This window comes from Eumetopias jubatus, unplaced genomic scaffold (assembly GCF_037043125.1).
Source record: "Eumetopias jubatus isolate StellerSeaLion01/CBP00866 unplaced genomic scaffold, mEumJub1_p1.0 scaffold_15, whole genome shotgun sequence".
NCBI lineage: Eukaryota > Metazoa > Chordata > Mammalia > Carnivora > Otariidae > Eumetopias > Eumetopias jubatus.
Genome location: NW_028274821.1, coordinates 9,085,128 through 9,110,547, shown reverse-complemented (window position 1 = coordinate 9,110,547; position 25,420 = coordinate 9,085,128). Strand labels below are relative to the sequence as shown.

General features: G+C 42.7%; 1 protein-coding gene across 4 annotated transcripts in view; it reads left to right on the top strand.

Annotated features, from left to right (window-relative positions):
* The window catches only part of SMARCA2 (SWI/SNF related BAF chromatin remodeling complex subunit ATPase 2), a 169,616-nt gene extending 147,213 nt beyond the window's left edge, over positions 1-22,403 (top strand). For all 4 annotated transcript variants that reach the window (XM_028117307.2, XM_028117303.2, XM_028117304.2 and 1 more), the window contains 5 exons: positions 2,513-2,618; positions 3,120-3,221; positions 6,078-6,210; positions 20,233-20,375; positions 21,484-22,403. In XM_028117307.2, the coding sequence (XP_027973108.1) occupies positions 2,513-2,618; positions 3,120-3,221; positions 6,078-6,210; positions 20,233-20,375; positions 21,484-21,519 (520 nt within the window). In that variant the 3' untranslated portion in view covers positions 21,520-22,403. The remainder of the gene's footprint in view (positions 1-2,512; positions 2,619-3,119; positions 3,222-6,077; positions 6,211-20,232; positions 20,376-21,483) is intronic.
* Positions 22,404-25,420: the final 3,017 nt, after the last annotated feature.

Sequence of the window (25,420 nt, the reverse complement as noted above, 5' to 3'; positions counted from 1 at the left end):
GGGGATGCTCTTGGCCGCATGTAAGATGTTCCCACCCGCTTTGGAAAAGAGGAAATAAAAAAAAAAAAAATGGGTACATAGAAGAATTAAGTTCTGGGCAGGTAGTTTGATAGTAAGAATTTCTTCCCATTTTCATGGAGAATGGGTTCTTGAAGTATGGTTGGGGGCATGGAGGCTGGAAATGACTAAGCAAGTGGGGGTTGACCACAGTCTTCACGGGCACACAGGAAAGAAGCTGTTGTGACGAGAAGAGTCAGGTCATCAGTATAGACTGGGTTTGTAGGGCATGAGCAGAGGAGGGCTTTGAAAGCCAAACCGAGATGTCTGTATGATGATCGCACCAGCAAACCACAAGAGGTCTTTTCCAGTAGCTTCCAGGTCTTCTGTTTGCCTCTGTCCTCAGGGAGACGGGAGAAAGGCAGCAGGACAGGAATATTGAGTCGAGTAAGCCCTTAGTTTTTAAACAGTATCAACAAAATTTTGTCTTACTTTCTGAGTCTCAGAATGTTCAGCTCTCTCCTTTATGAGCACAGATAATTCTGGACCTGTCTCGTCACAGGGTCTGGAATTGCCACAACCCGACTAAAGGCAGGGACATCGGACCAGGATTGTTTGGGCCATTTTGCCCCCATTCGGAAGCGCTTTATCACATTCTTGGTGAAAACAGCTTATTTCTTATTTCACCGGTAGCACAGTTGAAACCGAGACTCTGTCCGTCACAGGTGTACAAAGCACAGATGTCCTTGTAATCCATCAAATAGAAAAATGACACCATCTGTTGGCAATGTACAAAATGACAGCGTGAAGATGTCACTGAGGGTCAGGTGTTCAATCTGAGATTACAAAGAGGTCTGACTTCCTGATTGTCGAGAAAACAGGGATAGAAATAGAAAAACTGATACCTGTAAATTGCCTTCCAGATACTCCTTTTCAAGCAGGTAAAATGTTTGTGTATATAAATCTCAGAATGCTAGGAAAAGAGACAAAGCAGAAATTGTGGCCCTATGGTGAAGGTGATAGTAAATAAACCAGTTGTTGTCACATACTCTGGTATAATTTATGGAGGTACAAATGCATCTATCAGCCCGGAAAAGGGGGGTAGCGGTGGCCATAGGGTGGGGGACGCTCCTTGGTTCTTCCCACGGTACCCGAAAAATCCAATTCCCTATTAAACTGCACTGTTCTTAAACCCCTTGTCTGTGTCCCCGATTTTCATATTTATGAGGCTCCTATATGTATTAAAAAAAATAAAGCCAAGACCCAGCATAACAGAAAAACTCGCCCATTCCTTTGACAGAGGATTTTCGGTTAATTTATGCAGGCCCCTATGCTCTTCAGCATTTTCCCCACTGGTTGCTAAGCAACCATTTGAGTTACTGCGCATGCCTTTTTTATGATAACTGTCATTATGAATATTTTTTAATTATACAACTGGGACTATGGATTAAAACAGCATATTGTCCCTCATTCTTAGCCACAGCTTCTAGCGTGCTTGCACGCTCCTGGACTCACCTTCCAGAATTTACATGGCAGGGATTTAGGCTTTTTTTTTTTTTTTTTGGTAGGTGTGCCTTCACAAAGGAAGTAGAGACTGCATCGTAAGGGAAGGGAGATTTTTGTGAAAAATGACTCCACCATACCTCACAGGCTGCCATGGATCTGGATAGGCCAAATCAGATGTTAGAATCCTGAACCTAATGAATATCTGTTCCTGTAACCGTGCCTGCTTCCAATACTCTAAGTGATGTTAAAAGCTTACAATGCTTTAGAGACTGGTTTTCAAAGTTATAAGTCGCGAAGCATTTGCTGCTATTAAATGTGCTTTCAAATAAAGCTACCATGGGTTTGAGGGAGGGTACCGCACTAATCCCAGATACACGAGGCAACTGCACTAATAAGTTAGTTTTTTCCTGCCCAAGTGGCTCCGTATGCACACGAATGCAGTTAGGCGATCTGAAGGGGTTCCTCTGGCAAATACTAATAAAGGTACGCATGGTTCACAGCGTGTAAAATACTCTAAAAGGAATCGGAAAAGAAAGACACACAAAGGCTTTTCATTTGAGTTTCCGGAGTATATTCTAACATACTACTTTCTAAATATACAGGGAGTTTGAAGACAAAGGAATATGGAAATAAAGCCATTGTGTTTGTTTGTTTTTTTTTTTACCAACTCAATTATTCATTTAAAAATGGAATTGTTGGTTGAATAGGACGTTTTAAGGATTTCTATCAAAAAACAGAGCCACGTTCACTCCGAAGGAGGAACTCACAGTGGACTTGCCGTATTCTATGCGTGACAGACGTGGGGCTCTAATGGCATTTTAACGTGATTTCGGAGTTAGCGCAGGGAGCATTCATCTCCAGTACACTTGTGGGATTTTTCTTGATTTAAAGGGCCCCGCGTCTGTAGGCCGGGGGATGCCGTTTGCTTTTTGGATATTTTCTGACATAAACGCCTTCCTTGGTAACATATGACTGGATCTGTGTCTGTCTGTTTCTCCCACCCTTACAGTTCAGGGCGGCAGCTCAGTGAAGTCTTCATTCAGTTACCTTCAAGGAAAGAATTGCCAGAATATTATGAATTAATTAGGAAGCCGGTGGATTTCAAAAAAATAAAGGTAGATATTTTGTTTACGCACTTGATAAAAAAAAAGGGGGGGGTGAAGCCGTTGAAATGACGACACTCAGGACTGGGCAGTGGCGTCCTGCCCGAGCACCATGGACAACCCCTCCGCCCGCCATCTAGGGCTCGTCACCAAAATGGCGGGGAGATCCTTGGGCCTTTCCGTGTATTTAGTTATGTGGAGAGCTCATAATGTAACCTACTGCGTTTTATTTAAGAAGTTTCAGACTCCTCCCCCCATCCTTTTGCTGTTCTTCTGTCCCATGCTGTGCTGCTCCTTCCCCTACCTGCGGGAGGGTGGGCTCTCTGAATGGTGCCCCCTGGAGTTGTTGACTCCCATATCCCCGGCAGCGCTATCTGCTGTGAAGACAAAGGGAACATCAAATCAGGCTTTTTCTTTTTTCTTTTTCTTTTTTTTTTTTCTTTTTACCAAGTAATGATTATTTGCTCCCCCCCCCCCCGTTCTTTCCTCTGTTTTATCCAAAATTTGCATTAGGAAAGAATTCGTAATCACAAGTACCGGAGCCTGGGTGACCTGGAGAAGGATGTCATGCTTCTCTGCCACAATGCTCAGACGTTCAACTTGGAGGGATCCCAGGTATGTCTTCAGTTGTTTGAACAAATGTAGAACCTAACCTGTGCTTCTGCACTTTTAAGTGATTCCATTTTTCTGCTGTTGGAATCATTGCCTCTCCCCCAGGCGAGAATCAAAAATAAGAAAAGCCTCTGTCGTATGCTAGCGTGTAAGTAAATTGAGGCTTTGGCACTTCCAAATTAAGGCCAGCCTCTGGACCAGAGCTGTGCTAGCGCTAGCTCCTATTTGTGCTTTCCTTCAAGGCTTGGCTTCTAATTAGAGGAGGAATTCCAGGAAGGCACTTAGCGTAATGCTTAAAGGCTAGAGGTACAGTTTTTGCTTTTGTCGAGACTGTGTATTTGATTATATTCACCTTCGTTTTTCTGACCGTAACCTTGCATCAGGAAGTGAAACTACTGTGATTTAAAGCCAAACAAAACAAAATATACCTCTAGAGAAAAAAAGACCTGCTATCTCTTAATTGCTTACAGAAAATGCTTACCGAGCCAACTGTAATAAAGAACTCCCCTTGTCTGCTGGGCATAAGTGACACTCAATTGATGAGAATGGGAGGGTACTCTCACTTCAGGTACACCCGAGTTCCAGGCCCCTTTTGTAGGCACCCCTTTTTGCCCCGTCTGTATTTCCAGTCCAATGCTCTTGTGTCATGAAGAAGGAAGGAGAGGTCCATGTGTCTGCCACCCAGTATCAATGTCAAGCCACCAATAAGTTCCTTAAGCTTCTCTCCGGATCTTACTTTATTTCCCCACCCTCCTGTCCATTCCAGTCGTTAAACTGGAGAACATGAGAATCCTCGCATGGGTCTTTTCTGAAAAGACAGTACATTTCCAGTTCACAGTGGTGTTCCCTTGGTCGAAACACTAGTTCTCGAAAGCACGCCTTCTGTATTCGAGACACTCTTGAAAGAATGCTGAAAGGAAAGCCAAGACCTCGAGGGAAAACAAGAGTCAACGAGGGTGTGTTCTGCAAATGACCGCTTGCAGGCCCTGGATAGATTTGGGGGGATCTTCGTAACCTACTCCCAGCCCCTTCCCGTGCCACAGCCTCACTTTCTGCCCACACCCCGTCTCGCACGGGAAGTAGAGTCACAAATGGCCTCTTAACTGGCTTCCTTCTCAGTTCATCCCGGGCACTAGTTGCTGTCTCTCTCTCTCTCTCACTGCTCCTGCCCATCTACTACCCACCATGTGCTATTAGGTTCTAGAACAAGTTTTGTCTCTGTAGGCCGCTTTCCAAAGTCATACCCTACCCTGGTGCTGTAGTCTCCTCCTTCTGCTACTTCTCACCCGAAACAGTTCATGGTCCAATCACACTTGGCCCCATGAACACCTGCTTCCCCAGATACACATGCTGTTGCAAGAAACAGGACAGAGAGAGCCTGCAGACCCTTTATATGGTCACAAGACAGCAACAGCTTGCCTAACGCAGTCCACCGTCATCGCCAGGAAATTGACCTCAGCGCAATGCCAGATGCATGCGCTTCGTCTCCTTCCCTAAAAAGCCCCCCTCCTTTCTCAGCCCTGATGGACTCCTCCTCACCTCCTCAGCCCTGATGGACTCCTTACTATCCAGCTGAATTTTGATTTCTGGCAAATTCTGCCCCTGCAGCCCCATCCCAGGACCCCTCCCCACCCTCTGTCCTCCTTGCACTATGTCCTGTGGTGCTCACTCCAGGGTGTCCCGTCACCTTCACGCGCGTGTGGCTCCTCTTTACAATAAAGACTCTGTTCTAGAGCTAGGGCCATTGTTTCCCATGGTTTTTTATTTGTTGACACACCTAAAATGTATCCTTTTCACCATTTTTAAGGGTGCAGTTCAATATTAAGTATGTTTTCTTTATTGTGCAACAGATTTGCAGAATGCTTTCACCTGATAAAGCTGAAACTCTCTACCCATGAAACACCTCCCCCTTGACTGCTCCCCCACCCCCGTCCCTGGGAACCTATGAATTTGAGTACTTGAGTTACTTCATAGAAGTGAATCAGACAGTATTTGTCATCTTGTGACTGGCTTCTGTTACTCAGCATAATGTCCTCAAGGTTCATCCTTGTTGTAGCAGGTGAAAGGATTTCTCCTTTTTTAAGGCTGAAGAATTCATTTTCTATATACACTGCATTTTGTTCCTCTATCCGTGGACCCCGGGTTTGCTTCCACTCTTGGCTATTAAGAATAAATAAATAATGGTGCTGTAAACATGGGTGTGCAAATCTCCCTTGGAGACCTTGTTCTCCATTCTTTTGGGTATATATCCAGAGGCGGGATTGCTGGATCATATAGTAACTTCTATTTTTAATTCTTTGAGAAAAGGGACCATTTTTGAACTTGAGATCTTAGCAACTCCCGGGTCTGTGCTCAGGTACGTGCAGACACCAAAAAGGAAGTATTGATTCGAGGAGTAACAGCCAGTGCGGATAAACCAATAATAAAGAAGAGCTGCCATTTTGTGAGGGCATTTGCATTTTAAAGGAGGTTCCTTTACCAGAGTATTTGATAGAACAACTCGAATAAGAAGTGTAGTTTTTTAAAATATTCCTTTTGTTGTCAAAAACGAGAGGCTCTCTTGCGGAAGCCCGCCCCTCTCTGAGTATACATGCCCATGCGCGTACTCATACGCGCGCACACACACACAAACTATCTCAACCACAAATGGGCTTGTTTACCAGAAGAATCAGTGTCTGTGTTTGAGCTCAGCGTTTTCCGGTGGGGTTTCCTGCAGGCTAAAAGCTAGCACTGGTGTTTGTAAGAGGATTCACGTACAGCAAAGCAGGTGTGTTCCCCGAGGAAGAGGAGAGCACGTTGCTGCTGAGCGTCTTGGGTCCTCAGGCTGCGGGTTTTAACCGGTGCCCCGTGACCCTTTAGATCTATGAAGACTCCATCGTCTTACAGTCCGTGTTTAAGAGTGCTCGGCAGAAAATCGCCAAGGAGGAGGAGAGCGAGGACGACAGCAATGAGGAAGAGGAGGAGGAGGAGGAGGAGGAGTCCGAGTCGGAGGGTAAGCCCGGGCCTCTGCTGCTTCCGCGGCTTTGCCCTTCGCCGCCTGCCGAGATGCTTCCACAGAGGCTAACAAAACAGACGTTGGAGTCCAGCAGATCTGGATGCCATTCCTTGGGCTCCCGTGTCCTTGCGTGTCCTTGCTGGGCCACCTCAGGCAGTGTACACCACCCTGCTCAAGGGCCCCTTCCTTCTCTATATAACCCAGGTACTAAAAATGCCCCTCCGCGCAGGCAGGGAGCTTAGCATAGGGCCAGCCTCCTAGCGAGCACTCAACTGAGTGTTGTCTTTGGAAAGTCAGCATGAAGTACATTTTCTACCAACATTGCTGTTCATTCCCCTAACTGTTGTGTAACACAGTGGACTTTTCACTTGGAGGGACTTATGGAGCGTTGATTCCTGGGCGCCACCCCCAGCGTCTCTGATTCTGTAACCTGTGTTGGGGCTTGCCTGCATTTCCAACCCGCTCCCAGGGAATCCTGAGGCTGCTGGACCCAGGACCAAGCACACCGTGAGAGTCTGTGTCTTAGAAAATCATTGTCAAAATGAGTTGGAAACGTGGTCCATCTCAGCCATCGTGGATCAAACACGGATCCCGTCTGTATTTAAAATTTTGGTATTTTATTCATCATGGATTTTTTTTTTGCATTAATTTTGAGTTTTTCAAATACTGCATTAGGATATTTACCTGCCTTACCGAGTTTTGGTGCCTTCAGAAATTTTTTTAATTAAGTTTTTAATTTTAATGGCAGAATAGTTACCGTACAGTGTTATATTCGTTTCAGGTGTACGACAGAGTGATTCAACAATTCTGTACATTTGTCAGTGCTCTTCAGATGAGTGCACGCCTTCATCCCTACCACCTATTTCCTCCATCCCCACTCGTAATCGTCAGTTTGTTCTCTATAGTTAAGAGTCTGTTGCTTGGTTTGTCTCTTTCTCCTTGGCTCATTTTTTTTTGGTGTCTTAAATTCCACCTATGAGTGGGATCATATGGTATTTGTCTTTCTCTGACTTACTTCATTTAGCGTAATATTCTAGCTCCATCCATGTTGCTGCAAATGACAAAATTTCATCTTTTATGGCTGTGTAATATTACATTTTGTGTGTGTGTGTGTGTGTGTGTGTATCACATCTTCTTAACTATTCAGAAATTTTGCACCCAAGACCTCTTCTGTCTTAGCTTCATTCCAGCCCTCGGTGAGAATCCATATGTTTACACAAGGTTAAGGCTGCCTTCAAAAGTCAAAACTTTCCTAATTAGGTCCTCACCCCATACCTCTTCTCCAAGTAATTAACCCCAGTAGTTTATGGTCTGCTACATGAAACAATACAGGCATACCTCAAATACTTTTATTAGATTTGTTCCTGATTACACACTTAGTGCAGACAACATGGAAAATATTTTTTTAAGAAACAATAATTTGTAATTCCATTACCCAGTATACATTTAGCATTTTGAGAATTTGCCTTCCAGTTTTTTTCTCTACCTATTTTCTTCATAAAACCACAGCACACGGTTTCGTAGCCTAATTTTTCTGTATTATGAACATTTTTCCCATAGCAGTGAGTGCCTTCGGACAGCAATATACATTACGATTCATTAATGAGTCTAACAAAACGTATCAATCTCACTCTAAATACTGTCCTGAAAACGTCTACCCTAAATCACTGCGGACATTGTTCAAGCATCGGATGCCTGCGTCCCACCCCCCAGCCTGGAGTGTGTGACGAGTGTCTGTCCCCACACCCACCTCTGTTCTTGGTGTCAGTCTTTGCAGTGAGTCTGCCTTTTATTAATTTGACCTTTTCCAATTCTGTACGGTTATTCCCCAGTTCTGATATCCCACCATTTGATGCATTAGGTCTACATAACGGACCTCGATGAGAGCTTTCCTTACTTGAGAGCCGTGTCTCTAATCTGCTTTCAGAGAGCTGCTTTCTTAACCCTCGAGGATCCCCTTCTCTGAGCTCTCCTGAGACGTGGTGCGTTAGCTTTCTGGGGCCACTGTCATGAACCAGCACAAACGATGACCCAAATTTATTACCTCACAATTCCATAGGTCCTCGGGTGCTGTGGGTCTGTTTGGAGGCTGAAGGCAAGAACCCGTGTCCCATGCAGCCTCCTCACGCCGCCTCTCTTGGACCCTCTCTTCTGCCTCTTCTACTTTTTCTTTTTAAATCTTAGGGTATAAATGACATGTTAGTTTCAGGTGCACAAATACGGATTCAATAGTTGTATATGTTGTAAAAGGATCAGCACAGTAAATCTGGTTAATAGCCATCACCACAAATAGTTACAAATGTTTTCTTTTGTTGGGAAAGTAGAAGATCTACCTGCTCAGCAACTGTCACATACCCAGTATTAACTACAGTTACTATGCTCTGCCATAAACCACTGGACTTATTTCTTACCTAGAAGTCGTACCTTTTGACCCCCTTCACTCACCCTCCAACCCCCACCTCTGGCAACCAGCCTCAGGGTTGGTTTGTTTTTGTTTTATTTTTAAGAAATCACATTTAAGTAAGATCATATGGTTATTTATCTTGCTCATGTCATGTAGTATAATGCCCTCTGGGTCCATCCATGTTGCCACAAATGGCAGGATTTCATTATTTTTAAGGTTGAATAATATTCCACTACACACACACACACACACACACACATTTTCTCTATTCACCCATCAGTGGGCACTTAGTTGTTTTCAAATCTTGACTATAAGTAATGCTTCAATGAACATGGGGGTTCACACATCTTTTCTTCATGGAAATACCCACATGTGGAATTGCTGGATAATGTCTTTATTTTTTAATCTGAGGACCCTCTATACCGTTTTCCATGGTGGCTGCACAAATTGACATCCCCACCAACATGGTACAAGGGTCTCCTTTTCTCCACATCCTCGCCAACACTCTTATTTCTGGTCTTTTTGATACTAGCCATTTTAACAGGTGTGAGGTGATACCTCATTGTGGTTTTGATCTCCCATTTCCCTGATGATGAGAGATGTTGAGCACCTTTTCATGTACTTGTTGGCCATCTGTATGTCTTTGGGAAAATGTCTATTCAAAATCTTGGCCCATTTTTTTAATTGGATTGTTTTGCTATTGAGTTGTAGAAGATCTTTATAGATATTGAATATTAACTCCTTAACAGAGATGATTTGCAGTTTTTTTTTTCCTCCCATTCGGTAGGTTGCTTTTTTATTTTGTGGATCATTTCCATTGCTGTGCAGAAGCTTTTTCATCTGATATAGTCCCACTTGTTTTTGCTTTGGCTGGCAATGATTTTTCGGAGCGGACGCCATAAGTCCAGACCAATGTCAAGGATCTTACTGCCTGTTTTCTTCTAGGAGTTTTATGGTTTGGGGTCTTATGCTCAAGTCTTCAATCCATGTTGAAATAATTCTTGTTATGTGTAAGATAGTGATCCAGTTTCTTTTTTTCTTTTCTTTTTTTTTTTGCATACGGCGGTCTTTTTTTTTCCACTACCACTTCCCGAAGAGACTGTCCCTTCACCATTGTACATTCTTGGCTCTGTTGTAAATTGACCGTTTTATTTCTGGGCTCTCTATTCCATTGATCTGTGTGTCTGTTTTTAATGACAGTACTATGCTGTTTTGATTGCTACAGCTTTAGGATATAGTTTGAAATCAGTGAGTGTGGTACCTCCAGCTTTGTTCTTTCTCAAGATTGCTTTGGCTACTCTGGATCTTTTGTGGCTTCATACAAATTTTAGGGGATTGTTTCTTCAATTTCTGTGACAAATGCCATTGGAATTTTGATAGATTGCATTGAATCTACAGGTTGCTTTGTGTAGTATGGACATGTTAACAATGTTATTTCTTGCAGTTGATAGCACTAATACTTTTTTCCATTTCCCTGTATATGCTTCACTTTGTTTCATTAATGTCTGATAGCTTTCAGTTTACAGGTCTTTCACCTCTGCGGTTGAATTTATTCCTAGCTATTTTGTTCTTTGTGAGGCAACTGCAAGTAGAATAGTTTTCTTGATTTTTTTCTGAGAGCTTGTTACTTGTGTGTAGAAACACAAAAGATTTTGGCATATTGATTTTGTATCATTCCACTGAATTCTTTGACTAGCTCTAACATATTTTGAAATCATTAGGGGAAACTTTAGGGTTTTCTATATATAATAAGATCTGCAAATAGTGACAGTTTTTCTTCTTCCTTTCCAACTTGGGTGCCTTTTCTTGTTCTTGCCTAACTGTGCAAGGTAGGACTTCCAATATTGTGTTGAATAAAAGGGGCAAGAGTGGGCATCCTTGTTTTTGAACCCGATCTTAGAGGAAAGGCTTTCAGATTTTCTTCATCGAGTATAATATTAGCCGTGGGCTTGTCATATATGGCCTTTATTATGTTGAGGCATTGTCCTTCTATATGTACTTTGTTGAGAGTTTCTATCATAAATGGATGTTGAATTTTGTCAAATGCTTTTCCTACATCTATTGAGATGATCATGATTTTTATCCTTTGTTCTGTTAATGTGATGTATCATGTTGATTGACTTACAGATTTAAACCATCCTTGCATGCCTGGAATAAATCCCTCTTTATATATATTTTATTTTTAAGTAATCTTTAACCTAATGTGCGACTCACAATTCCAAGACCAAGAGTTACCTGTTTGACTGAGCCAGCCAGGCGCCCTGGAATAAATCCCTCTTGATTGTGGTATATGATCCTCCTAATGTGTTGTTCAATTTGTATTGCTAATGTTTTATTGAGGATTTTTGCATCTGTGCTCATCAGGGATATTGGCCTGTAATATTTCCTTGTAGCTTCCTTGTCTGGTTTGGTACCAGGGTAATGCTGGCCTGGGGAAATGAGTTTGCACCTGTTTCTTCCTCTTCATTGTTTGAGTTTGAGAAGATTCTTATTCAAACATTCAATGTTTGGTAGAATTCACCAGTGAAGCTGTCTGGTCCCAGACTTCCGTCATTTGGGAGGTATTTGATTACTCATTTGATCTTCTTACACATTAAGTGATCTGTTCATATTTTCTGTCTTTTTATGATTCAGTCTTGGTAGGTTGTATATTCCTAGGAACTTATGTCTTCTAAGTTGTCAAATTTGTTGACGTATAATTGTTCATAGTAGTCTCTTAAGATCTTTTGTATTTCAGTGGTATCAGTTGCAACTTCTCTTTCATTTCTGTATGTAAGACCTAATTTTCTTGGTGAGTGTGGGTAAAGGTTGGTCAATTTTGTTTTCAAAGAAACAGCTTTTAGTTTCATTGATCTTTTCTATTGTCTTTTTACTCTCTATTTATTTCTGCTCTGATCTTTATTATCTCCTTTTTACTAACTTTGGACTTGGTTTGTTCTTCTAGTTCCTTGAAGTGTAAAGGTAGGTTGTTTGAAACTTTTCTTCTTTGTCCAAGTAGCCTCTTAGAAGTGCTTTTGCTGCCCAAGTTTTAGTATGCTGTGTTTTCATTTGTCTCAAAGTATTTTGTTGTTGTTGTTGACCCATTGGTTGTTCAGTTTAACATTGTTTAATCTCCACATGTTTGAACTTACCAGTTTTCTTCTTATAATCGATTTCTATTTTCATACCATTGTGGTCAGAAAAGATGCTTTATATTTCAGTCTTCTTAAGTTTATTAAGATTTGTTTTGTGGCCCCATGTATGACTTATCCTGGAGATTGTTCCAGGTGCACTTAAGAAGTATGTGTATTCTGTTGCTTTTGGATGAAATGGTCTGTATGTATCTATTAAGTCCCTCTGATCCAACATGTCACTTAAGACCGATGTTTCCTTATTGCTTTTCTGCCTGGTTGATCTCTCCATTGATGTAATTGGAGTACTAACCATATGTGCTGCTACTGTATTGCTATCTATTCCTTTCTTTAGGTTCATTAATATTTGCTTTATATATGTAGGTATGCCTATGATGAGTGCATAAATATTGACGAATGTTTTATCCTCCTGGTGGATGGACCCATTCATCATTACATAATGCTCTTTTTCTTATTCCAGTCTTCTTTAAAGGTTTATTTTGTCTGGTACAACTATAGCTACCCCAGCTTTGTTTTGGCTTTGATTTGCATGGAATATCTTTCTCCATCCCTTCACTTTCAGTCTGTGTTTCGTTAGATCTGAATTATTTGGTAGGTAGCATATAGATGGATCTTTTTATTGACATATCATTGACATATCCTGTTAGTTTCAGATGTACATCATAGTGATTTGATTTTTTTTTAATATCTATTACGACTCATCCCCACAGTAAATCTAGGTACCCATGAATCCATAAAAAGTTATTATTGGCTATATTCCCTATGCTGTCCATTTTATCTCCAAGACTTTATTTTATAAATCGAGGTTTGTGAAGTCTCCTTCACAACTCCTCCCCACTCTGGTAACCAATCATTTGTCTCCTGTATCTGTGGTCTCTTTTGTTCATTTGTTTTGTTTTGTTTTTAGATTCCATATGTAAGTGAAATTACATGGTATTTGTCTTTCTCTATTTCACTTAGCACAATATTCTCTCGATCTATCCATGTGGTAGCAGATGGCAAGATTTCAGTCTTTTTTGTGGCCGAGTACTATTTCATTGTCTCTATATATCACCTCTTCTTTATCCATTCACCTGTCAACAGTTGCTTGGGTTGCTTCCATATCTTGGCTGTTGTAAATGATACGGAAATGAACAGAGGAGTACATCTATCTCTTTGAGTTCATGTTTTCCTTATTCAGATAAATACCCAGAAGTGGCATTTTTGGATCACGTGGTAGTACTACTTTTAAAGAATCTCCATTCTGTTTTCTGTAGTGGCTGCACACATTGACATTCCCACCAATAGTGCATGAAGGTTCCTTTTTCTTCCACATCCTCACCAACACTTACTTCTTTGTGATAATTGCCAATCTGACAGGTGTGAGGTGCTTTCTCATTGTGGTTTTGATTTATATTTCCCTGATGGTGAGTGATGTTGAGCCTCTTTTCATGTATCTGTTGGCTGGCACCTTTGGGAAATGTCTGTTCATGTCCTCTGCCCATTTTTTAATCAGGTTGTGTTTGATAATAAGTTTTGTGAGTTCTTTATATGTTTTGGATATTAACCCCTCATTGGATGTATGATTTGCAAATATCTTTAACATTCAGTAGATTGTCTTTTCATTTTGTTGGCGGTTTCCTTCACTGTACAAAAGCTTTTTAGTTTGAAGTAGTCCCTTTAGTTTATTTTAGCTTTTATTGCCCTAGCCTGAAGAAACTAGTACCAAAAAAAATATTAAAACTGATGTCAAAGAGCTTACTGTGTGCTTTCTTGTAGGAGTTTTATGGTTTCAGATCTCACATTTAACCTTTTATTACATTTTGAATTTAGTTTTATTTGGGTATCAGACAGTGGTCAGGTTTCACGTTTTTGCATGTAGCTGTCCCGTTTTCCCGGCACCATTTATTGAAGAGACTGTTTTTTCCCTATTATATAGTCTTGCTTCCTTCGACCATATAAGCATGGGGTTAATTCTAAGCTTTCTATCCTGTTCCATTGATCTATGTGCCTGTTTTTGTGCCGGTACCATACTGTTTTCATTAGTGTAGATTTGTAAGGTATTTTGAAATCAGGGAGCTTGATAACTCTGGTTTTGTTCTTTCTCAAGACTGCTTTGGCTATTTGATGTCCTTCGTGGTTCCATACACATTTTAGGATTACTTGTTGCAGTTCTGTGGAAAAATGCCATTCATGTTTTCATGGGGATTGTATTGAATCTTTAGATTGCTGTGGATAATATGGACTTTTTAATAATACTAAGCTTTCTAATCCATGAGCATGATATATCTTTCCATTATTTGTGTCCTCTTCAATTTCTTTTCATCAGTGTCTTACAGAGCACAGGTCTTTCCTCTCTTTGGTTAAAGTCATCCCTAGGTATTTTAGCTTTTTGGTGCAATTGTAAGTAGGATTGTTTTCTAAATTTCTCTGATAGCTCATTAGTCATATATGGAAACAAAAGATTTCTGTGTTAATTTTGTATCCTACTACTTTGCCAAATTCATTTGTTCATTCTGATAGTGTTTTGGTGGAGTGTTTAGGCTTTGCTAAATACAGTATGCTGTCCTCTGTAATAGTTACCGTTTTAGTTCTTCCTTGCCAATGTGGACACATTTTATTTCCTTTTCTTCAGTAACTGCTCTGGTTAGGACTTCCAATGCTGTGTTGAATAAAAGTTGCAAGAGTAGGCATCCTTGGCTTGTCCCTGATCTTAGAGGAAGAGCTCTTAGTTTTTCACCATTTGAATATGTCTTCATCTGTGGGTTTTTGTATATGGTCTTCATTATGTTGAGGAATGTTCCCTCTATACTTATTTAAGAACCTTTATCACAAGTGGCTGTTGAATTTTATCAGATGTGTTTTTGGCATCTATTGAGAGAACGATGTTTATCCTTTGTTTTGTTAATGTGATATAGTACATTGTTTTGTGGATTTGAACCATCCTGCATCCCTGAAATAAATCCCACTTGATTATGGCATGTGATCTTTTCATGCATGGTTGAATTCAGTTTGCTAACATGTTGAGAACTTTTGCATCTGCGTCCTTCGTGTATATTGGCCTGTATTTTCTTGTGGTGTCTCTGTGTGGTATCAGGGTAATGTTGGCCTTGTAAAATGAATTTGAAAGCATTCCTTCTTCAATTTTTGGAATAAATTGAGAAGGGTCAGTTATAACTGTTCTTTTAAGTGGTTGGTAGAATTCACCTGTGGAACTTTCCGGTTCTGGACTTTGTTTTGTGGGTTTTTTAATTACTGATTCAATTTTAGTACTTGGATTTGCTCTCTTCAGATTTTCTATTTCTTCATAATGGAGGCTTCGAAGATAGTTTCTAGGAATTGATCCTTTTTTTTTTCCTGTTTTCCAATTTGTTGGCATAGTTGTTTATAGTAGTTGCTTATGATCCTTTGCATCTCTGATTTTATTTTAGCCCTCTTTTTCTCTTGATGAATCTGGCTAGAGTTTTATCAGTTTTATCATTTCAAACAATGAACTTCTAGTTACATTGATGCATTCTATTTTTTTTTTTTTTAAAGATTTTATGTATGTATTTGACAGCGAGAGAGGGAACACAAGCAGGGGGAGTGGGAGAGGGAGAAGCAGGCTTCCCTGCTGAGCAGAGAGCCCAATGTGGGGCTCAATCCCAGGACCCTGGGATCATGACCTAAGCCGAAGGCAGACACTTAACCGACTGAGCCACCCAGGCGCCCCGCATTCTATTTTTTAGTCACAGTTTCCTCTCTGACTGATTTCCTTTCTTCCACTAACTTTGGGCTATCTTTTTCTAGTTGTTTAATTGTTTATGTGGGATTTTTCTTGTTCCTAGAGGTAGGCTTGTACTGCTATGAACTTCCGTCTTAGAACTGCTGGTGTTGCATCCACAGATTTTTGAAACCTTGCATTTCCGTTTGCATTTGTGCAAGAGATTTTATTTCCTTTTTGATTTCTTTGTTGACTCATGGGTTGTTTAGAATATTTAGTAACCACATCTTTGTGTTTTTTCCAGTTTCCTTCTTGTGATTCCTAGTTTAATACTGTTGTAGTCAAAAATAAAAGGTGCTTTCCATGATTTCATTCTTTTAGATGTTTTGAGAACTGTTCTGTGGCCCAACATGTTCTCAGCCCTGGACAATGTTGCATGTGCCCTTGGGAAGAAGGTGTCTTCTCCCATGTTTGGATAGAATGAATGTTCTCTAAACATGTGTTACCTTTGCGTGATCTCGTGTCATTTAACGTCATTAACCGATGTGAGCACGGGAATAAGGTCCCCTACTTTTCTCGTTTTACTGTCCTTTCCTTCCTTTAATACTTGCTTCATGTATTTAGGACTTCCTATGTTGGGTGCATAAGTATTTATGAATGTTGTATCTTCTTGGATTGACCTTTTTTATCATCATGTAATGCCTTTCTCCCTTAATACAGTCTTCGTTTTAAAGTCTGTTTGATCTAACTATTGCTGCTCCAGGTTTTGATTTGCTTGGAGTATTTTGTTTTTCCATCCCTTCCCTCTCAGTCTGTGTGGTTGTAGTCCTGGAGGAAGTCTAGTAGGCAGCAGAGTTGGGTCTTGTTTTTTTGTTTGTTTGTTTTTTAATCCATTCAGTCAACCCGGCTTTTGATTGGCCTCTTTATATTTAAATTAACTAGTGATAGCCATGTGCTCATTGCCATTTTGTTAATTGCTTTCTGAAGTTTTTATGGTTCCTTCTGCACCTTTGTTCTCTCCATCTGTGGCTACTTGACTCAGTTTAGAGGTAGCCTTAGTTCTTTTTGATCTTTTATTTACTCTGTAGGCTTTCGCTTTGTGTTGAGTTGATAACTGAAGTTGTAATATACTCTAAAAGCTCTATATTTTTAATCTCCCCTCCCCACCTTCACTACATATTTGCTGGTTGATTTATTACTTGCACTTCTGTTTTTAGCGGGAAAAGTCCCTGTAACACTGCTTATAAGGCCTGTTTGGTGTTGATGAACTTTAGCTGTTGCTTGTCTGGAAAACATTTTTCTCTCCAATTCTGAGTAACAAAATTGCCAGGTTGAGTGTTCTTAATTTGCCCCTTTGTTCCCCCCCCCCCCCCCCCACTTTGAGCACTCTCTATGTACCTGCCACTCCCTTCTGGTGTAGAAAGTTTCTGCTAAAGACTGTGCTGCTGCTCTTAGTGGGTTTCTGGTGTACTTTCCACGCCCTCTGGTTGGGTTTCGGTGTGTCTTCTGTGGAGCTTCCAGCTCAGTCGTTGCATTCTTCGGCTCTGTGACTTTTACGGCTACTGGTTGGTACTCTCTGCCTCTTTGTGGAAGTTCTATCTTCGTCCATCCTCCTGCCCAGTTCAGTGAGCGCTTTTAGGGCCATTTTCAATTCCTCTTCTGAAAAATTTCCTAAGAAAATGGAAGTCAGGGGTGTACCTAAGGTTTTATCTTCCTCTTTCATCTGGAACACATTCCTGTTTCTCTGTCTTCCTTGACTCTGCATTGGTTTCAAAGCCTTAATTTTAAACCTCCACTTCTCTGACTCTTGAAGGAGTAGTAGCCTCTTGGTGGAGATGAAACTTCTTCACCCCAGCCCTCACTCTTGGTTGTCTCTCTCACCTTTGTGATGGTCCCAGCAGCGTTTAGCACTCAGGGTGTTAAATGTGTGTAAATACTGCCCTTTGGGAGACACTGGCTCTCTGGCATGTGGCAGAGGAAGAGCTCAAATATAACACCCACCTTGCAAGGTTGCGTGAAAGGGTTACTGTCTGACCTTAGATAGATGACCGTATCTGTGAAGATAAGCTGATGGGTCTCTTCTACCAAAAGACTGGGGTTCTTGGACTCTTTTGCTGTGCCCTGAGGGGGTGGTAGCTGCTAAAATCAGGGTACCAGGGGAGGGTACAGGCTCCTTTCCAGGAGCTAAACTGGTGTGAGGTAGAGGGAAAGTGCAAAGATGCCTCCGTCTCTAGAGAGACATGTGCCGAATTTGGTACCTGCCCCTCGGGGTGACATTTTAACAAAACAAAGCCTCTCTCCACCTAAAGTCTGGGTGCTGCTCGGTCCTTGCCTCGGTCCTGGGTCCTGGGGCAAGAGACCTATTTCTTCGCTCGCTGAAGCCTTGTGGGGTTCTTGCATGTGAAACCCATTGGTTTCCGAAGTTAAAGGTTTTAGGGACTCTTCTCTTAAAAGTTGGGGTGCCCAGTGTGAGGTTCAACACCTTCACTCCTTGGGGAGAGGCTCCAGGTTTTGAGTTCCCTCCTGATGTTGGGTCACCACCCCAGGGGTGGGGTTTACAGTGAGAGTGTGTCTCAGCCTCTCCTACCTGTTTAAGGGGTTTTCCTTATTTACCTGCTGTGTAGGAGTCACTCAGCTCATTTTTGGGTTTCTTTCCTGAGGAAATTGTTCTACATATAGCTGTAGATTGGGTGTGTCCTTTGGAAGTGAGTTCAGAATGTTCCTTTGTTCCCATCTTGAATCAGGACCTCTTCTTCCTTTCTTAAGGCCTCAGGAGTCAGCTGATCAGCAACCTTCATCCCTTTGCCCCTGTAATGTCACACCTGGGGAATTAGGACACAGACCTCTCTAAGGGGCCATTATTCTGCCTGCCACCCTTGATAATAAGCCCTTTCTATGGGTCCGTAAGGGTGGGATCATAAAGCCTTAGGATGCTCTTTATAGTGCCCCTGTGCTGGTCCAGTGTTTCAACCAAATTAGGCCTGGCAGCCTGTTGGGTGGGTTATTTGGAGGTCCATGTCCACGGGCACACAGAGCCTGCTAGTTTTAGAGCATCCCACCCTCCAAGGTGGAGTTAAATGATCTACTGGGAGAGACGTTTTCTACCTTTGCTGCCAGTCTTCTGCCCTTTTACACCTTGCATGGATTTTTCTGTATTCCAAATGTCAGGAAGTGCTCCACCTGTATGGATAGATATTTCGTGTTTTTTGGGGGTTTTTTTGTTTATATCTTTGTGCATTTCTGTGAATAGATCGACCTTTTCTCCCCCCATCTTTTCTTCCTTTCCCGAATTACTCCAGCCAAACAGCAGACATTTGGGTACAAGGGCCGGAAGCCAGACCAGAAGTACTGTTCCGAGTACTCGGATTTGCCCATCTCTGCCGCGTTTGGGAGGGGCAGAGGGTGTAAGGTGGCACTACGGTTCAGAACATCTCTGACCTCAAGTGTGCTGTCAGCCGGCCTCCGCAGAAGATTGCATTTTTGTAAACACTGTGGTGGGTCCCCCCATTTCACAAAAGCCTGAGAAACTCTCCTCTCCAAGCTTCCTTGTGGAGCTGTAATTCCCTCCAGGCCAGTATCTATTGCTGGGTGCCTTGCGACCCAACGTGAAAGTCCAGTATGACTGGTTTGAATGAGAGCCCCACATCCTCGGTGACTGCCTCATCAAGTCCTAAAAATGGTATGCTGTGGACACCTATCCCAGAACAGATTTTCCTTGGACGTTGGGTTACATGCCTACCTCAGTGACCTTGCACGATGAACTCTCCCGTGTGTTTTTATTCCTTTCCTCAGAATAGCCCTGTGAAGGTGGCTAGGGGTGCTGTCTTTCTGAAGGCTAATTTAAAAGAACGCTTCGAAATTTACCATACGGACATATTCACCACACCGCCCCCAAATTCTGCCAATCTGTCAACAGAGAGGCTTACAGCAGCTTTGCTTATTACACTGGCCAAAAAAAAAAAAAAAAAAAAGCTGGGAACTTCAGCACCCATCACGAGATGACTGGTTAAATCATTCGTAGTGGACCCTTGAGGTGGAACATTTTCAGGCCTTGCAAAGAATTAGGCAGGTAGATATTAACAGATAGAAGTGTCCCCCATAGGTGAGGATAAAGATGAGGTGTCAAATTGGGGCATGCAAAAAGCAAGTGAATTACTGTGTACACGTGCTTGAATTCTTTGTTCTCTAATTACATAATTATAAACCATAAATTGCTTCTGGAAATCATCACCAGGAAGAACAATCAGGAAATACTAGAGATGAGGGAAAGAAAATGTTCACAATCACCTCACTTTCCATTTTGTACCTTTCTGTGCTGTTAGTACTATTCAACTCTGAATTTTCTTTTTAAGTGAACTGGGGTTATCTACACAGTATCACTGGCCTTAAAAAAAAAAAAAAAAAGGCTTTATACTTACATGTACTTTGTCCTGACACAATTCTGTTGAATAAACACCCACAACCCTCCACGAGTAAGAAAGGCAGCTCTGATTCTCCTGCTTATTTGGAAGATCCCCGTCCAACCATTAACCGGCCGCAAAAAGGACCCAGCCTGCTGCCTTCTGCGGGATCTCATCCCCTCATGTAGCCTGTTTGGGGTAACAATGTAGTGGATCCTCCTAACCAAGATGTGTTTGTGAGTGAAAGCGGGTGCTAATAGAACGATGGAGAACAGGCATAAATCGACAATGTTCTGGGCACTCCAGGGACCTTTGGTTTGTCACCTGCAGCCGGGCAATCTTTTCACTCCCTGGGGAAGGACTTCCCTGCAATTCCTCACTGCTGCTTTGTTTTTGTTGTAGCAAAATCTGTTAAGGTGAAAATCAAGCTCAATAAAAAAGACGAGAAAGGCCGGGACAAAGGCAAAGGCAAGAAAAGGCCGAATCGGGGAAAAGCCAAGCCTGTAGTGAGTGACTTCGACAGCGATGAGGAGCAGGATGAAAATGTAAGTGGAACGGGCTTTGGCTGAAGCCCAGAAGTCCCCTCCGCTCCTTTCCTGTCGTGTAACCGCTTCATTATCCAGAAATGGAAATGTAAAGACTTGGGGAGATTTCCTTCCTGAGGGCTGTGAGCTAAGCTACGTCATCTACGACAAAGAATTTCGGGCTTTTGGTCAGTGCCTTCTTAACTGTCTCCAAAACTGAAGAACTACTCCGTCGAGTTTCCTCTTCTCCTTTACCTTTCCACCCCCTTACAAATACAGTTTTCTCGATGGCCGGTTATTTTTAATCTTTGAAAAATTCCGGAGCAGGGATGGAGCCAGGCCCTGAAATACTTACCTTCCCCCGTGATGTCATCTTTAGTGCTTGTGGGAGCCTCCGAGGAGCGCTCTGTCACTTGCACCGTGTCCTAGAAATCCAGGCCCAGGTTGGGTGTGTTTGGCTCCGGGTCCTGGAAGCAAACAGCAGAGGTTGGATTCAGACCCAAACAGTGTAACCGGGTCTAGGGCACCGTCCCTGGACGTGGGTGACACGAGGCAGCGGCCTCCATTTTGTTCACTTTCCAGGAGACCGCAGGTTCCTTATCACCCCCGCTCCCCCCACCACCCCCAGAAAGAGAATTGAACATTTGAGTCTGTATGCTAGTCGGGTACTCCTTCAGTGCACTGCCCTTTGGGTCTGATGAAAATGCCACCCCACCCAGCCTTCACCCTTTGTCCCAGGCTTTTTCAGACACACTTAAAATGCTGTGTTTTCTTTAGAAGACTTACCCGTGAGTAGACATCAAATTCATGGTCCATCTTGACCTCTGGTGAATTTTCTAAACCCACAGTGCTAAAAATAAAAGTTCCTAGCCTTGACCTTCTTGTGCCAAAGCAAAAGAAAGCAAAACTGTGGTACAGATGGTGGGTAGGGCTTTGGGATTCCCCAGCAGAAGCTCCCCTTTTGAGCTTCGATTCCTCTCAGATGTGCTGCCACCTTGCCACAGAATGCGGAGACGTGGGCTAACCTTCTCCAAATGGTCTTGTCTTTTTCTACTTTGCCTCTGCAGGGTTTATTACACCTTTTTCTTACATGTAATTTCATGCATTTTTATCATGTTTTTATTTTTAGGAACAGTCAGAAGCAAGTGGGACTGATGATGAGTGATCAGTATGGACCCTTCTCCTCCCTCGGTAGAGCTGAACTCCTTCCTCCCCTCTCTCATTTCTACCCAGTGAGTCCATTTGTCCTATGGGCCCTGGGTGGTTTCTGTATCATCATCATCTATAAACTAGCTTTAGGATAGTGCCAGACAAACATATGATATCATGGTGTAAAAACACACAACATGCGCGCACGCACACACACACACACACAAAATATTTGTAACATATTGTGACCAAATGGGCCTCAAAGATTCAAAGATTAAAACAAATAGACAAAGCTTTTGATGGAAAATGTGGGTGGATAGTATATTTCTATGGGTGGGTCTAATTTGGTAACGGTTTGATTGTGCCTGGTTTTACCACCTGTTCAGATGAGAAGATTTTTTTTTTGTCTTTTTGTAGCACTGATAACCAGGAGAAGCCATTAAAAGCCACTGGTTATTTTATTTTTCATCAGGCAATTTTCAAGGTTTTAATTTGTTCGGTATTTTTTTTTTTTTACACTGTGGTACATATAAGCAACTTTAATAGGTGATAAATGTACAGTAGTTAGATTTCACCTGCATAGACATTTTTCCATTTTATGCTCTATGATCTGAAAAAATGCTTTTTGAACTGTATAAGATTTATGTCTACTGTAAACATTGCTTAATTTTTTTTTTGCTCTTGATTTAAACAAAAAAAAAGTTTTGTTGAAAACGCTATTGAATATTGCAATCTATATAGTGTATTGGATGGCTTCTTTTGTCCACCTGATCTCCTATGTTACCGATGTGTATCGTCTCCTTCTCCCTAAAGTGTACTTAATCTTTGCTTTCTTTGCACAATGTCTTTGGTTGCAAGTCATAAGCCTGAGGCAAATAAAATTCCAGTAATTTCCAAGAATGTGGTGTTGGTGCTTTCCTAATAAAGAGATAATTTAGCTCAACAAACACTGCCTCTTGTTTTTTGAGTTCTAGGGGATTGAAACCCTGGTGCCTGAGTGAAGGTCTCCTGCAGAGGGCTGGATAGTCTCTGGCTACAGCATGCTTGGTAGGAAAAAGACGGAGAGAGCCAGTCTCCTGGAATGAACCAGGCTTGTTGCAAAGGAGAGGAATCCATCATCTCAAGCACTAAGCACCAACTGCGCTAAGCCCCTGCTCAACCTTTTCTAGTGCTTAAAATTCTGTTTACTAGCCAGCTCATCTATATGGTAATACAGATTTATAGCGTGCTATAATACGGTATGTAACAAATCTGTATTAATATCTTTTGATTTTGAAAGATTTCACAAGGGCTCAAGGGAAAGACGGGTTCCACGCATGCCTCCGTTCTCCTACCAAGACGCAACCATGGTCAATACTTTGTCCTCCCCTTTTCATTAAACCATCATGACACTTCACCCCTGAATACTTCAGCCCGAACCTGCCTACAACTCAAGCCATCCCTCTGGCTCCCCCACTCCTACTTTCATACCAAAGGGAATTAACAAACATTTCCTAGTATCTCCTGTGTCATCACAGTCCCGTTTCCCCAACTGTCCCAAAGGTTTTCAAAGAAGGCTAGCACCGTCTTCCTTCTGGAACTCATGACTCCAGGGCCCAAAATGGAGAAGTTCTCTCTCCTCATGGGTTGATGGAAACGTCCTTCCCTAGCCTCCCCCAGGGAGAATGCCACAATTCCAGCATTCCTACCACGAAACATCGCCAGGGCATCCTACTTTGAATCTTGTAGGAAATCAGACCCACGCCAAATGCATCCTCCTCAGACACTCCCTTGTCCCTCCAAGTGTCCACTGTCCTGTCTGCATTTCTAGTTAGTCTGAGCATCACAGATGGTGCTGAGTTTCCTCTGACCCTTTGTGGAGTTTACTGACCACAAGAGGCTTGGAGCTTCCCCTGTAAGAGGGAACGGGATTAGAGTTTGTTACTGAATGGTTTGGTTTCAGTTCAAAGAGGAGAATCCTATTTCACGGCTACCCTCCGTTTCCTCTACTCCATGTACAAACCAGACTCTCTTCTCAGCCTTGGAGGCACTGCTGTGCTAAAGCCATGCAGACCACGGCCTTTGTGGTTCAGGATTTCTACTGTGGAACAATGTTCCCCGATTCTGATCCCGTGGCCTGTGTGGTATGTCATTCCCCCTCGCTCTAGCAGACGGGACAGGAGGCAGGAAAGGTGGTCCACACCACAGTGGTGAGGAGGCAGGGAGAGGGAACGCACATGCGCACGAGGCAGGCCATCCTGCGCTGGGGAGCCGCCTGTTTGCAGCCTCACTGGGACAGCCATTTTGTTCAGCTCGCGTAGCTGAGCCCACGAGGTAGGCGTCGTTCTTTCCGAGGTCCCTGGTTTACTAGGAATGCAGGCAGGAAGCTAAGAGTATAGGGCCATCTACTGGGTCCCTTAATGGGTTTATTTAATTATAGGAACACTGTGAAGAAGGCACAGTTCTTGTTCCCTTTTTGCAAGTAAGGATCATGCAAACAAGAGACCGCATAGCTGTGGCCAGTGCACCAAAGCTGAATCTGGAAGCGGCTCCTGGGCCCGTGTTCCATGCAGCGAGGGAGGCGCGGCACTGGTCTCGTTGCTAAACCCCAGGCATGTATTCGCTCTGCCCTTGCAGACACAACCATGATTACAAATCAGTCCTGGCTCAGAACTTCCCTCTGAGACCCAAGCTCCTGGGCTCCACTCCTCTGCTACCCTGGCTCTTCCTGCTCAGCGACAAGCCCCTCCCCAAGGACCAGAACCTTGTCCGTTAGACCCCAGCTGCAGCGGGAGACCCAGCGGGTGTGGACAGTACGACTGCCCTCCAGGTGACTCTGATGTGTGCTCCAGTTGGAAAAGCAGTGCTAGCTCCGCCATATTGTTAATCTCCATTATTTCACTCCTGGGGAGCGACCGGAGGCCACGTGGAGTAAGTGGAAAGGCTGAACGTTTTCTCCCTCTCTCTCCTCTACGTTACCAGGAAGCAACCTTCATTTGTGCCTGACTCGAACCTCACTCAGACTGAAAAGGTGTAATACTTGGGGGAATGTTTCTGGTCTGCTTAGCCAAAGGACAGAGACCTAGTCTCCCCTTATGAATAAAGGTGGTCCCCACGAGAATTTTACATGAACAATCTTACGTCCACAGGTCTCCTGGAAGAATAGCCCATTCTATCCCTCTTCCTAAAATTTACTAAATAAGAGCTACATCAAGCCCAATAAGGCACAATTGCTGTCCTTCCTCATATACTGTCATAGCGTGTGAATCACAGGGTTTCAATCTCTGCTGTGCTTAGGAAGAGATGATCAAAGATGATGGGAGCCTAGCGTGAGAGACAATGACAGATAGGTCTGGAATTGCTAGAGGGATGTCCAGGCGAGCAATATCCACCACTGGTGTGGTTTGGGACAGTGGACTTAATGGAAAGTGGAAGGGACATGTTCTGAATGACTGAGCCCTTTAGCTAAGAGGGCATCCCTATTCTGCATCACTTTCAGTAAGGATTTTCCGAAGGGATTTTCTAAATTGCCTAAGGCAAAACAGCTAAGTCAAGCATATGGGGAAACCAGTTTCCTGTTTATAAACACTGGGGTTTCTTGTGTACAGGAAAGAGGCCTTTGTGAACCCAAGTACTGTTATGAAGCAAGGCTCACTGTGGGATTCTGAACTTCAAAGAGAATGGATGCATAGTCCCTCCAACAAATATATGTATTTTCTAAATTCTCTTGCAAAAGCTTTAATTAAAGTCCATTACAAAATGGACCTGGGTCCACCACAATTAGTGAAATAATACAAAAAAAAAAAAAAAATTAGACTTTACCCCCACCAGGCAATCAGCTTTAGTAGCGTGATGTGGTTACTTTTGTCCCTTTCTTCTTGTTCACATTAACACATAGAATCATATATGTCGTCAAAGGCCAGCTCCCCAGCTATCAC